At 28.0% G+C, this 14,482-nt stretch overlaps 1 protein-coding gene across 1 annotated transcript in view; it reads left to right on the forward strand.

Moving 5' to 3' along the window:
* The first annotated feature begins 618 nt into the window (after positions 1-618).
* Positions 619-14,482, forward strand: part of LOC129966994 (uncharacterized) — an 86,980-nt gene continuing 73,116 nt past the window's right edge. The window contains exon 1 of the mRNA XM_056081618.1: positions 619-756. Within this exon, the coding sequence (XP_055937593.1) occupies positions 705-756 (52 nt within the window). The 5' untranslated portion in view covers positions 619-704. The remainder of the gene's footprint in view (positions 757-14,482) is intronic.

Consider the following 14,482-nt stretch of genomic DNA (forward strand, 5'->3'; position numbering starts at 1 on the left):
ATAAGACATTGTCTTCCAAAATGAAGGAATTCCCTTAAAAATAATAATTAGATGATAAATATTCTTGAGAAAACCCCATAGTGTTCATTAATGATACGAAGCAGTACAAAAATAAGAAATGTTATCCAATTAGGGAAGATCTTCTCTAGTAAACAAAGCCTTTGTAGAAACTTTTCAAAAGATTTCACATGACAATCAATCCAGTGTTAGTTTCAAAGCTCAACTAGTTTCTTCGCAGAAAGAAGAGCCTTATTCACTCTAATTAATGACCACCTTACCCACACGCCCATAACGACCTCCACGACCCAACACGCACGCCAGAATAGTGTAAATCGAAACTAACAAACCGTCGCCAAATTTGAATTCACCGCCAAGTAAAAAGAACCAAAAGAAGAACGTGAAACGATACACGAATAATGGTTAGGTGGGGGAATGGTAAATTTTGTATGTACTGTTCGGATTGGGTAAATCGGGGATAGTAAAACTTAGAGGGGGAAGGAGGGGGAAAATCCACCAACGGCGCGCGTGCAGTCCACCTCATTTAGGAACACACGTGGGCACTTCAAGAACTAAACAATAATGAAAAAACGAAGTGGGCTTATTTGGGTGAAACTTCCAACAGGTGCATAAGCGTTTGAAGTGTAGAGAAAGTTAGATGTTTGTATCTTATTCTTAGAGGAAGAGTTGATCACAGCTTACTTGTTATGTTTACCTTACAAGGCCACAGTGTTTCCGTGGGGTGGAATTTATATTCCGGTATGTATGGTTTAAATGTTTTTAATTTAATTTTTTACTCTTGCTCAGGTGTTGATTATTTAATAATTAATGTTCATTTGTTTAATTTTGAATGTTATTAATTTGTTAATTTAATAGAACGTTAGTCTTTATCAAAGCGTCACAAGAATTCATTTTTAACATTTTGAAACATTTTTTTTTTTTTTTTTTCCATTTTTAACGTTTTTAACATTTTTTTTGAATAAATATGTTTTTTATTTTTAGTTTTCTATTTTCAAATACTACTATGCATATATATATATATATATATATATATGTGTGTGTGTGTGTGTGTGTGTGTGTGTGTGTGTGTGTGTGTGTGTGTGTGTGTGTGTGTGTGTGTGTGTGTGTGTGTGTGCGTGTGTGTGTGCGTGTGTGTGTAATTTTCTTCACTATTGTTTTTATTGAAAATTTTTCACGAACATAACATGTCAGTGACTATTTTATTAAGTACTCAAACTTTTCAAGAATGATTATGACCTAACCAAATAAATGCTTTTTTTAAAAAATTACATGAGAGAATTGCATTTTTATATTATTGCTGATATTTGATGAATTAGCAATAACATAAAAATGCATATATTATATTTCTTTTCTCCCGCATTTTTAGCTCAGTTTTTTAAAATTATTATTTCTAAAAAGATTTTTACGGAATATCAATAATGGCTGCTTAGAAAAGTAATTATATATATTTTTAACGATCCATTTTGTCTTATTGTCTTTGTCTCTAATTTCTTCCGGGTTATTGTTAGCACAATTATTTAATGTGTGTGTAATTCTATTACTTCCTGCAATCGGTAATCGGTCATAATGCATGCATTTTATGTCGGTCTTTATTATAAAAGGATAATCACTCTTTGTGATCTATGTATGAGAACTAGATTCTGAACTCTTTCGCAAGGCATTTAAATCTTTAATCGAAAGAATTACACATACACAAAAAAAAGTCCTCGCTAATGAGAGAGTTAATAAACTAATACAAATTTTTCTGAGTCTGAAATATCAGATATTAATTAAATCCAATCGAAAAGCTGCTATTTTAAGGCTTTCTGAAATCTTAGTCCAATCTAACAGTGGATCGGTTTGCCATCATTTAGAGAGAATAAATTTTTAATATTTATGTCTAAATTTTACTTATAATAGTAAATACTAAATTGATAAATTATAATTATTTCATTATTTAAATAAAATGAACATTTTTTTTTTCCTGAAATAAATATTTATCTTCTAAACTGTTATCAGTAATTCATAAAAAAAATATTGGTGATAATTATCTGCAAGGGTATTAATATTCAATCGACTCAATGGACTGTTGCTTTTTCTGAGGATTTATTCCAAAAAAGTAAAGATTGCTTCGGTTAGTGTTGAAATTTTAAAAACTTTCTTTTTTGTTTTTTATTTATTTGTAAAGACAGTAGTTTCATAAGAGATTTTTTACTCAACTCTTGGTGTGCAAGAATTTTTAAAATCTTGTACGTTTGTCCTTTTCAACGAGAAATATTTTAATACTTCTTGACTTGGTTATCAATCAACCATTAATTGAATTAAATTTTGATCTCATAGTGGTGGTGCCATCTGGTAGAGATTTTGAAAGGAATTTGATGTCGCGATTAAGATGCCGAAAAATGCCGTGATAAATGCTGACCAGTGATTATCAGTTATTTAATACCTTTATCCAAACATTTTTAAAATTGTTTTTGCCTCAAATTATTTTTTCAACTTGCGGGTGATCTTCAATACAGTATTTTGCATTGAAAATGAATATAATGAAAATTATTCAAAATCTTACAACATTGTTAACATTTTTTGTCTTTCTGTGGAATTTGAACAATTTTTGTTTGAACCTGCTAGTTTATAGGAACTGTAAGGGAATTTTTGATTTTATTCTGTTTCAGTCTCATGTAAAGTAAAGATAAAGCTGGAAGAAGTTACTAGACGTTTTCTTTTCGTTTGAGTTGTTCTCCTTATAAAGGAAAGAAGAAATATTAGACAACGAAGGAAAAAATCGATACCGGTGATTCCTAGCTTAAAATAGGTTGCATTCTATTGACAATTCTGCTGCTTTTGTTTTGGTTATATATGTTGAGAAGCAAAGATTTGATTGTAGATCATTTTGTGCAGAATTTGAAGTTTTCAACATTGTTCTAACAAAAAATTAGTAGATTACGACCAACACATTTTGAGAACTAAAGTATGGCTTTCAAAATGAGTTGGATTCTAGATATACTGTGTACGTCACTTGATAATGGAAAAAAAATTCTTATGGTATTTGACTTTTTATATAGTACATCAAATCATTAAGATATACTTGAAAAATGAATAATTTGGAATGTATTTTACAGATATTTATTACAAAAAAATTCGTCCGGTGTTATTTAATTTAGTAAAATACGATAGCTTTATTATATACTGATAAATATACGCAATGAAGAAATGAATGGCTATTAGTCATTTCCAATCCGAAAGTATTTCAAAAGGATAACATTTTTTTCAGCTTTGAATCTTTATTGAAGGTAATTCTTGATCAGTATGGATATGTAGAGGCGATCAATAATTAAATAAAATTTTATTTTTAAAAACTAATTTATTAGTATATAATTCTGACATCTTATTGTGACACAATATTGAGTATTCATTTATGGAAGAAAAATAATATACGGGTATTCAATCACGGGACATAAAAAAAAAAAACACGTGTTCCTTTCATATTGATATATATGTAAAAAAAAATGTATAATTTAAAGGAATTTGCTCTAAAAATAACTGGGCTAATAACTGTTTAACTCTTTCGACTTTTGGCAAACATACTTACCCAAACTGCTTATTCCCATTAAATTTCGTAAGCTCACAAACTAAAGAAAACCAAATATTTGAAGGAAATCACAATCAGCAAAATTTAGTAACCCCAGAATATCGTATACAAACCAGCATTTGGTAAAATAGGCAAGGATATCTCAAATAAATATAATAATACTGTCAGCAATAGAGTAAATTAAATAAATACCATACAGTTGTTTTTACATACTGTAGGTGACTGTCTGACTGTTTCAGACATACAAAGAAAGAAAACCTGTTCATGAAAGAATTCAAGGGCGTAACATATTATCAAATTTTCAAAGGATGGCCGAACATTAGTCTTATGTTTATTCCACCCATGGTTGGTGCATTACACGGTCTGGGCTGAACCAATCATTATTTGTTCCTATAGTTCCTATAACTCGAATTCCTGCCGTATTTTTGATTGGTCATGAAAATAGTTTAATCAATATAACCTACTTGTCTATCAATCACTTTATAGTGAAAAAAATCAATACATTATTTCCGTAAATTTCATTTCAAAATTTATTTAGACATTTTTTTTATTTTTTATTTTTTAGATTTCTTATTTGCCACCATTCTTCTGAATTCAATAAAGAATAATATTTCAGAAGTGAATTTCTAAAATTCATTGTTTATATGGTATATTTATAAATACGCATAGTGATTCAGCAAAATTTATTAAAAATTAAAAAAAATGAGGAGATGGAAATACTTTTTTAAAAGAAACATTTAAGTGAGAATTTCTTAATAATTGAAGAATAGATTTTGAAAAATTTGAATAATATTCTAGCAAGCTAAAAATGAAGCGTGGCACAGTGAAAAAAAAGTAAATATTTAATTTCAATCAAGAAAATTAATTTCAGGTCTCTAGTTAATTCAAACTATATCACATATTCCCAATACATTTTAATTTTTAAAAGTAACGATGAGTAATCGATAAATTCCGATTTAGTTAGTTATAAGATGGATTAAAGAAAGTTTAATGGTTAAAATATTTGAGCAAAATTATTTTTAGAAAGAATCATTAATGGTAAGATTATAAAATCTTTGAGAAAGTATTGTTCAAATGCAACCTTAATTAAATCTTGAAGCATTCAAATTACGAGCCTATGATATTTTGAAAGTTTATTTATTACTATTATCATGGAAAACATGTACTTGAAAAAAATTTATATACATGCTTGAAGATATACAGGTCTTCAGAAATGAAACATTTGAAGGAGATAGTAAATAAATAAAAGTTAAACATTCTTAGTGAATGAATTTTTCAAGTTAGTTTTAGTTGAATATGTATTTCTTTCAATTTTAATTTCATTCATACGAAAAACTGTACACCATTGGACTTCAAAAAGAAATGCAAACGCAACATGCAAGTCGATGTACACTATTTCCTATTTACATACTTGAAGAGAAAAAAAAACGCGTGTAGATCTGTAGTGATGTATTTACTTCGCAAACAAATATGACATTCCAGTATCAGATTGTGAAGGAATTCGCCTCTCGAAAACTGAGAATCAAAAAGCAGGATGTGGACTTTTATATGCTGTGTGCAAAGACTTGAACGTGGCTGAAATCTGGACTTTATGTCTTTTTTTATATCTCTGAATAAGAAACGTTACCAAAGGGTATTGCATTTTTTCTTGCATTGTATATTTTAGTCGATATGAAAACAGAATTATTTCTCATGTCCACTTGTAATGATATTTTAATATTTATTTTAGGAATTGCTGAGGGACTCCTTTGCAAAATAAATACTACATATCTTAGAAATCGAAAGATATTTCCAAATCGAACAATTTCCCAGAAAATGCTGGTTTAGAATAAAACTGGTATTTTCACAATTCATTTATCCATTTTTATAGAAATACTGAATAATTTAAAATAAATTTGGCTTAGTTAAACTAATTAAGTAATTAATTACATATATAAATATATATATGCATAATATAATAGGTGAAGCTGGAGTAATTAGACTTTAATAAACGTAGGAAAACTAGAAAACTGGGCAAATCAGAAATTAAGGTGATAATATATTTTAATTTAAACAATGATATATATTATGTATATGTCATTGTTTATATATATTATATTAATGTTTGTTTGTTTATATTATAATAATATATGTTATATATATTATTATATATGTTTTAAACATATACATAATATATATCATTGTTTAAATTAAAATATATTATCACCTTAATTTCTGATTTGCCCAGTTTTCTAGTTTTCCTACGTTTATTAAAGTCTAATTATTCCAGCTTTATCTATTTAGGGTATATCAGCTATGTTATTTGAAGATCAGGATTTTTGAAGGTAATGTTGGTTTAGTTCATTTTCGAGGAAATGAAAGTTCCGTATCGAATGTATAAAAGAATAGAATGCATTTTAAAAACTTTTTTTTGTCTTCAGGATTAGAGCTGAAAGCAGTCGCGGATTTCATGGTCATGGTTTGAAAAAAAAACATGAAAATCGCTTTATAATTGATAATTTCAGTGAATTTTTAAGAAAAAAGAAGTGTAAGAACATGCGTTTTCATTCTCATTTCTTCGAAATTTCTTAACCGTTTACATGTATTCTATACTTGTAGACTTCTATTCATCTTTCAGCATACTAGTTCCATGGGTATGCTGATTGAATTTAATTTCCATGTATCTAATCTGAGGTATCTTTCATCTCCCAGTTGAGAGTTTTATTCCTCTTTTTTTTAAAAAAACAACACGAGGATTAATTCTTAAAGAGCTGAAAAATATAGGTAACCTCACTATCAGTTGGAACAAAGATAAATCTTATTTACTAATGATTTTAAAAGAAGGAAATACATTATTTGTAAAAATCCCAACTTTTGCAAGGTTTGTGATATTTCAGTATTAACTCGTCGTCTTCGGCGACCAGCTGTTCGCAAAGGATTTTCAAAGTATAAATTTAGTTGTGACGGCAATCTTCCATACATTTTATCACAATGGAAGAAAATATAATTTTTGTTCTATAAAAAAATAGATAATTCTAATTAGTCACCTATGTTTGTCGAAAAGGCGAGATGAAATGGCAAAAATTAGTGAAGTTTCTCTTGTGCAAGCTGGGGGCTCTACCAAAACATATTGTGAAGAACTGGGAGGAAGTTTGAGGGTATGTTATACTTGATGACATAACTAATTGTCTTACATATAAAGAATATGAATTATTTTTTAAAGTAGTCTTCCCAAATTCTTTAACTGTTTGAAATTTCCTTTATGTCAAAATATTAAGAAATTCATAAGATCCCATACTATTATAACTAAATCATCTTATTATGTGGAATATGCATACAGTTCATGGCATCTCAACTTTATCATTTCATCTATATAAGCCATCAAATTTCGAATAACCTTCACCCCAGTTAATCTTGTGGTTGTGGTCTTGTAACCAGGATGATGATTAATTTGAGTTTGTTGACATAGCATTAATTAATACAGATTTCGAAATATATTACATATAGGAAGGTATTTTAATGTACTGATGATAAAGGGAACGTGGTTTACTTAATGGTTTAATATTTTACATTGTTAAAGAAATAGAAGATAAATTCCTAATTTTATGACATAGAGACGATCGAATTTATTCTTTAATTCTAATTTGAAATGATTTATTTTCAAACGATAAAAATAATTATGTTTATGAAACAAATTAAAAATGTGTAAGCATTTTTAAATAATTGTTGCGTTGTCTCGGATTATAAAATATTTCTACTGATATAAATGAAGGCTCAATCCTTTATAAATTTGAAATAGTTGTTTTCAGTATTTTATAGTTCTTAATGAAATTGAATAAATTATTGATTTTCCAATTCATATGTTCAAATCCTCAATGTTTAACAATGCTAAAGGAATTGAAATCACGCATGAAATTTTTGTAGAGAAAAATTTGGCAAATCCTTTATATGCAGAAAACGATTGGACTGAAATTATGAAGAACTTTAACATGGAATAAAAATCTTTAGCTCTTTAATAATAATTATAAGAACAATTTAACCTTTAGATTGGTTTTTCTATTATTTAAAATTAGTAGAATATAAGATCAAAGGCTCAGTCTAATGATATAGGAAGTTGCATACTATGCCAATCTAATATCGCATTTCGTGAAAAAAGAATAATAAAGGTTGTGGTGAAAAGGCGTTTAAAATGAAATTGATAACTTAAACAGATTTTTATCTTTAGGGTTACGAAATCAAAACTGTCATAGAATTGCATATGCACTAGACAATAAAGAATCTTAAGAAAATGTATTATTAAGAAATAATTTCACTTATAAATAAATTTTAAAAATAATATTTATCAAAGATTATTTTTAATTATTTTTCATCTTGCTCTGATATGTCCTTTTTACTTAAATTATAATTTTTGTTTCATCAAACTACTGCAAATATGAAAAATTACAACTAAAGAAAGAATAATAATAACTGAAATTAATGAAATTTTTTGAACGGATATTATGACGTTAAATTATCATTTTTTTAGTACAATAATTTTTAAAAATACAATGTATTATATAAATTAATAACTTATAAATTACTGCAATGTCAGAAGTTACAAAAATCATTTCTAAATTGCTTAAATAATTTACAAGTTTCTGTGAATCATTTGAATCATTATATCTTGTGAGAATTTTTAATATCAATACGGTGAATCCAAGTTATCCCATTCAACATTCACTTTCATTATAGCTTGATAAGACTTGAATATCCACGATTAAATCAGTTTTTTTTCAATTATTTCCTATTTCAGAAAAATAATTTGCTTTCTATTCTTTAAATGAAATTTATTCAGAGCTTTTCTCGATTATACGAAGATTTGTACTTTCAAATCGATTAAATTTTAAAGAATTATCTTAATTAGATTAGAATGCAAACATCCTAACTTCTTATTGCATATAAATATGTTGTTATGGAACATATAGATGCTTATTTATTTTCTTCAATAATTCTGAGAATATAATTCTAAGCTCGAATAAAGAGATTGAAATAAGCAAATATATTCGCCAATACATTCAAGTTTATATTCCTTGAAGACAGAAACGAATATTTTTATTTGCTATCCGGAAAGAATAAAATATTTTTTGAAACTAATTCACCTTTTATCGCATGTCATGTCGCTTCAATTTATGACTCTCGTAGCTCGTTTTTTTGCATAAAATGCATGTATTTTACTTTGTAAGAGCAAAGAAAAAAGAAAACAATTGCATTTTTGGGAGAAGATAGGGGATATATGCATATATTTCAGTGTTTTCTATAGGAAAGAATTCATAAATTTATGTTTTAAATCATTCATGTTAAATAAAAATATATTAAAAATGTTTGGTTTTTACCTATTAATTGGCTGATGCTATGAAATGTTTCTTATAGATTTTAATAATTTAACTGATGCTGAATTAATGATTAAATTTTTGCTTTTTACTTTTATACTAAAATTGAGTGGCAGCTTAGCTGGCATTCAAAACTGTATATTCGTGACAGTATGTTATTATGTTCATTTTATGTTAAATTAACATAATGTTAATTTTAATAATAATAAATTTAATAATAATAAACATTATGCTAATTTTAATTCAGTCAATTTTTAAAATACTCATTAAAACCAATACGCAAGTTTAAATTTCACACCCATTGCACATGTTGCATTTTAAGAGAAATGTTTTGCTATTACATTGCAGTGTATATAATATTTAGTTTACTTATCAAGTGGAAGACATCTTGGGATTAATATGCGACTTTAAATGATGGGAAGCATGGGATTAATTTGTGACCATGACATCAAGTGACAGAGATTTTGGGATTAATATGCGACTGTGACATCAAATGACAGGACACATGGGGTTAATATTCGACCGTGACGTCAACTGACAGGGGTTATGGGATTAATGTGTGACAAAGATGTCAGATGTCAGGTGTTATGGGATTAAAATGCAGCCAGGACGTCAAATGACGTGATTCCAGGAAGAAACGTAATCTTTTTCTATCTACCAGCAACTATCTGAATAATCATGTTAGGGTATTAAATGCCTACGGTAATTTTTTAAAGTATACAATCATGATGTCACATGCATGATGTCACCTAAGTGTCTAAATGTATACTTACAAACACAGAATTGCCAACCATTTTTTTATTATTTTATTAAATGCCAAATGACAAGAATAATTGTGCTTGATAAAGATTCATGATATGAGTTGAAATAATACGATCAAGAAAGCAAAACCTTTTTTATATTGCAACTAAAGTTCAATTATTCAGAGAATCTTCACTTTTATTAAATGTAAAGTGACACGAATAATTGTGTTTAATAATCAATCGTGAAGTCAGTTTCAATGCCTTCATCAAAGAGTATAAAACTTTTAATATTTAGAATACAGAAATCAACTCTTTTCGAAGAATTTTTATAACGAATTTAATTTATTCTATATTAGAAATGTGGGAAGAAGTTAGAAATATCCATGTGGTTAAAATGTTTAATAAGATTTTGGATATTAAAGACAAGGTATTATTTTTGAGAAGAAGAAACTTCAAGCATCTAAGACGAAAATGAATAATATTTTATCCACGTTTCCAAAAACGTATAATATTTCTATAAAAAAAATTTGTAGAAATTTTAATATTTCTACAAACATTTTCTGTACTGTATCAAACCCTACCAGTTTGTACGCTAACTGCTATTAATAATAAAATATTAGCGAATATTTACTTTTAATCTGATACATAAGAAGATTACTAGAAAATAAATTATCAGGCTTTTAGATCATGAGTTATGAATCTTTAAGTAACACTGAGCGAAAAACGCTAGGAAAAAAATTCTAATTAATTGCCGGCATCAAAGAAAATATTCTGAAAAACAGTAAAAAATCTAAAGTGATTGCGTAAAACCAAATTTTTCATCGCATCAAAAACAAATAAACCACTCATAAGAAGAAGAAGGGGAAAAAAATCCTTCACAACATCCGTAAAATTTTCTTCTTTTATTTCTTTTAATTCTTTCTGTTTTAATGTGTATCTAGTAGGTTACGCCAAAGACTTTAACCGCTGATGACTGAGTCATCAGTAATTAATGAATATTTTTTCATAACAATTTTAATTTAACCCGAGATCACTTCAATATTTTTTTTTCTCTTGCAACATTTAAATCTTCTTAACGACAGTGGCCGAGCGAACCCGAGTGCAAATCGCTTGAGAGCATCATTAAACTGCGGCGGAAGAAAAGGTAAGAGTGAAAGAAGGGTGGAAAAAATAGAAAAAAAAGCCGAACCAGGTTCCGGATTCGGCGCTTTCACTGTTCCGGGATGCTAAAGTGAAAAACACGCGAAAGTGAAAGAGACGAGTATTTCTAGAGAAGGTGTGCTATATTTGGCTACTTATCAATTTTTGGGGAAGGAATTGATTGTATTAACAAGATTAAGATTACGTTCCCTTTCTCAACTAATGACTTATTTACATCTATAAAGCTTTGTGCTAACCCGAATATCAATAAGGATGCAAGAATCAGGGGGCATATTCTCCTCTAAACTATCTGATGTACTTCGAAAGTGTTGCGCCCTTATGCGCTTTATTTCTCAAGCAATGACTAATTCCCATCCATAAATATTTATGTCTACCTGAATATCAGTGTAATAGCTATTTAAAACTCATAGGGCGTATTTTGCTTTCAACTGCCTGATACACTTCGAAACTGTTGCAGTTTTATGTGCTATATTTCATCATTGATTGAAAAATGTTGAAAATAAATATTTGGATTGTTCGTCTCTCTCTCTCTTTTTTTTTTGAAGGAAATATCCAATTTTTTCCATTTTAGCATTAGGATCGCATATTTCATGTAATTATTTATTTATTTACCCAATTCCCCTCCCCCAAAAAGTGCAAAGAGTTTTAATATCTGATTGGGAAATCGATCCCACATTGAAATGAGTGCTTTGCTCATTTAACCGCTATAATAAATACGTGATCATACATCAGAGGACAGGATCACATATTGAAATGAGTGTTTCGTCCATATTAACCGCTATAATAAAGATATGATCCTACATCATAGGACAGGATAGGTTACCATAAATACCATACTGTAATAGAGGATCACATAATAAAATTAGTTGTTCTAAGTTAATAAATGTTTGTGAAGTTAAAACATCATGTGTTATTTTAAAGATTAGTGGATAGTGATCAAATTGTACTCGCAGATTTGGTCTAATATATGACAGAAATTTACAATTTTAAAAATACGTAGGTCTATTTTACTCTTTCTAGTTTTATGCTTTCATAATTTAGGAAGATCCATGATCACTTACAGCAATGAACACTCAAGAATTGCATGCAGGTGATTAACAATTAAAGTGTTCTTACTAAGTTACAATATTATTCACAAAAAGAATCGTTAATATATAAAAAAACAAAGGAAGTTAATTTATAATTTTCGTAATAAATTCACATTTGAGTTACCAGAATATGTGATTTTTATTTCCTTTTCTTACATGTTTTATAGCCAATCTATTGGTAATAACATCATTGTTTCAGTTTTTAAAAAATAAATTCAGATCCAATAGATAAAGTGCCTAAGTAGGTAAACTATTCTTGACAAAGAACTCTATATTGTCTAGAATAAAAAAAAACTCTCTATTGTCTAGAATTTTTAAACACAAAATTTCAAAAATGTAAATTCGAATAAATTAAATGCATGTATATTCGAATAAAAACAATTAAATGCATGAATATTCGAATAAAAAAACAACAAATAAAAAATGGCATATTTCTTTGGTAAAACTAGTCAGTAAAAGAGGGACCTTCACAACAACGTACAGCCTTTCTCAACCCCTTCAGGTATGCCTAATGTTGATTATTGAAGAAATTGAAATAAACTTAAAAGATGAAAAACAAAACTAGACGTTCCTCATTAATCTCTTCTTCCATTTAACCATACAGCTCCCGTACCAGGAGCGAAAATATGATTATTGTTATTTGCATATAAGTTCGCTTTTAAAAGTATACTTCATCCTCTTTTGAGGGTACCACCCGCGGCCTTATGTGTCAAGGCTGGACACTGGCGAATAGAACCAGTCTCACTCAAGGTCACAAGGACTGTTCCGGGTCACTATTATCGGAGTTTCGCTACCGTGGGATTACTTTTGACCCACGAAACGTTAATACGGAAAAATAGAAACAAAACAAAGCCCAGATAAGGGAATTCAGAAGAAAGGGTTTTTCCTTCGCTGCCGAAACTCGTGATTGTGTTTCGCATCCGAGGGTCTTGTTTTCATTCATCTCAAGGGCAATCTCATTTATTTTCTTCCCCGAGTTCCATTTTACTTCGGATTATTTTTCAATTTCACTAAGTATGTCAACATATTGTTTACCATCAAGTGTCATCTATCTCTGGTTTTCTTATTTATGAGCCCTCTATATTTCAATTATTGAAAACTCTGATAGAATTGTTAAAAAAAAAAAGAATGCAGAATAAAATTTAAAAAAATAGCAAAAATAAAGCTAATTCAGTAAGAGGAATAAGACATTTTAAATATGTTTATTTCTTAAGAAATATTAATTACGTCTTCATGTTGTCTGAAATAGAATAGAAAAAATATACTTTTATTCAATGTAATAATTACACCATTCACTTTTGCCACCAATTTCTACTTTACTTTAAATTATCTTAAGGTTTCTCTAAATATGTGAAATCCTTTTATCGAATACTTTTTTTAAACATCCAAATTTTAAAAATACCAAATTCTATGAAACAATTAAAAAGAAAGTCTGAGGTAAACTCAAATAAGACATATACAAATGTGGATTGTTCAGCCATAATAATCGTATGATTTCAATACATATTTTTTGATTCTTATACTAAATTTATAACTAAAAAATTTAAAGAGATTCAAGCTTCTAGTCTTTAACAATACAGCATCATAAAATTTTAGACAAAATTCGTTTAATTTTCTTTATTTTTAAAATTTACTCTGAATCTCAGAACAGCTAAAACGTGCACATTAAAAATGTATCTTACACTGTATTGATACCAGCGTTTATATTTTATGGACAATGGAAATAACAAATTATTATTAAAAAGAACAGCACTTAATGTTAACAATAACCGTAATAGTTAGAGGTAAATTAGTTGTGAATAATAATAATAATAATTAATTGTTATTATTATTCACGTTATTATTATCTTAATATATTAATAGTAAAATCAGTAATCAAAGCATTGATAGACATTGTTATACAATGCGCATTAAAATTTTCTGGAAACCTTGTTTTGTTTAAATTACAATTTACTTAAATACAATTAAAAAAACTGAAAAGCTAATTTTTTAAATTATAAAAAAAATGAATTTTGTGCAACAATATGCCTTAAAACAATTTAGAAGGGGGAAAAAAAAACGTTTACTTTTTAAAAACTTTTTAATTAAAAAGCTGATTAGATTTTTAAAAACTCTTTTTTTTAGTGAACTCCCACAACTGTATAATACTTACGAAATATCTGAGTACTAAATAAATAATTCTTAGTATCAAAGATTTACCCTATGAAGAGATTTGAATTATTTTTTTTTACCATGCTTCTCGCAATGGGCAGGCAGAACACCAAGCCATAAATATTGTTATATTAAAAATGTTTGTAAGGAAATAGCGTAAAGAATTATTTATTCAAATCTACTGAAGTTACGATCTCATTTGCTCTGTACTTTGATTTCCAGTTTAATTCAAAATTATCTATTTCAAAATATTGTTCACGATTGAGAGACTCTTATTTTTTAAAATAATTTACTTCAAAATATTATTCACGATTGGAAGCCTCTTATTTTTTATGTTTTAGATGTCCGATCATTGATCATAGTGAGCTTTGGTGAAATTATTCAGGGTAAAAAGAAATACTTAAG

This window comes from Argiope bruennichi, chromosome 4 (assembly GCF_947563725.1).
Source record: "Argiope bruennichi chromosome 4, qqArgBrue1.1, whole genome shotgun sequence".
Classification (NCBI taxonomy): Eukaryota; Metazoa; Arthropoda; class Arachnida; order Araneae; family Araneidae; genus Argiope; species Argiope bruennichi.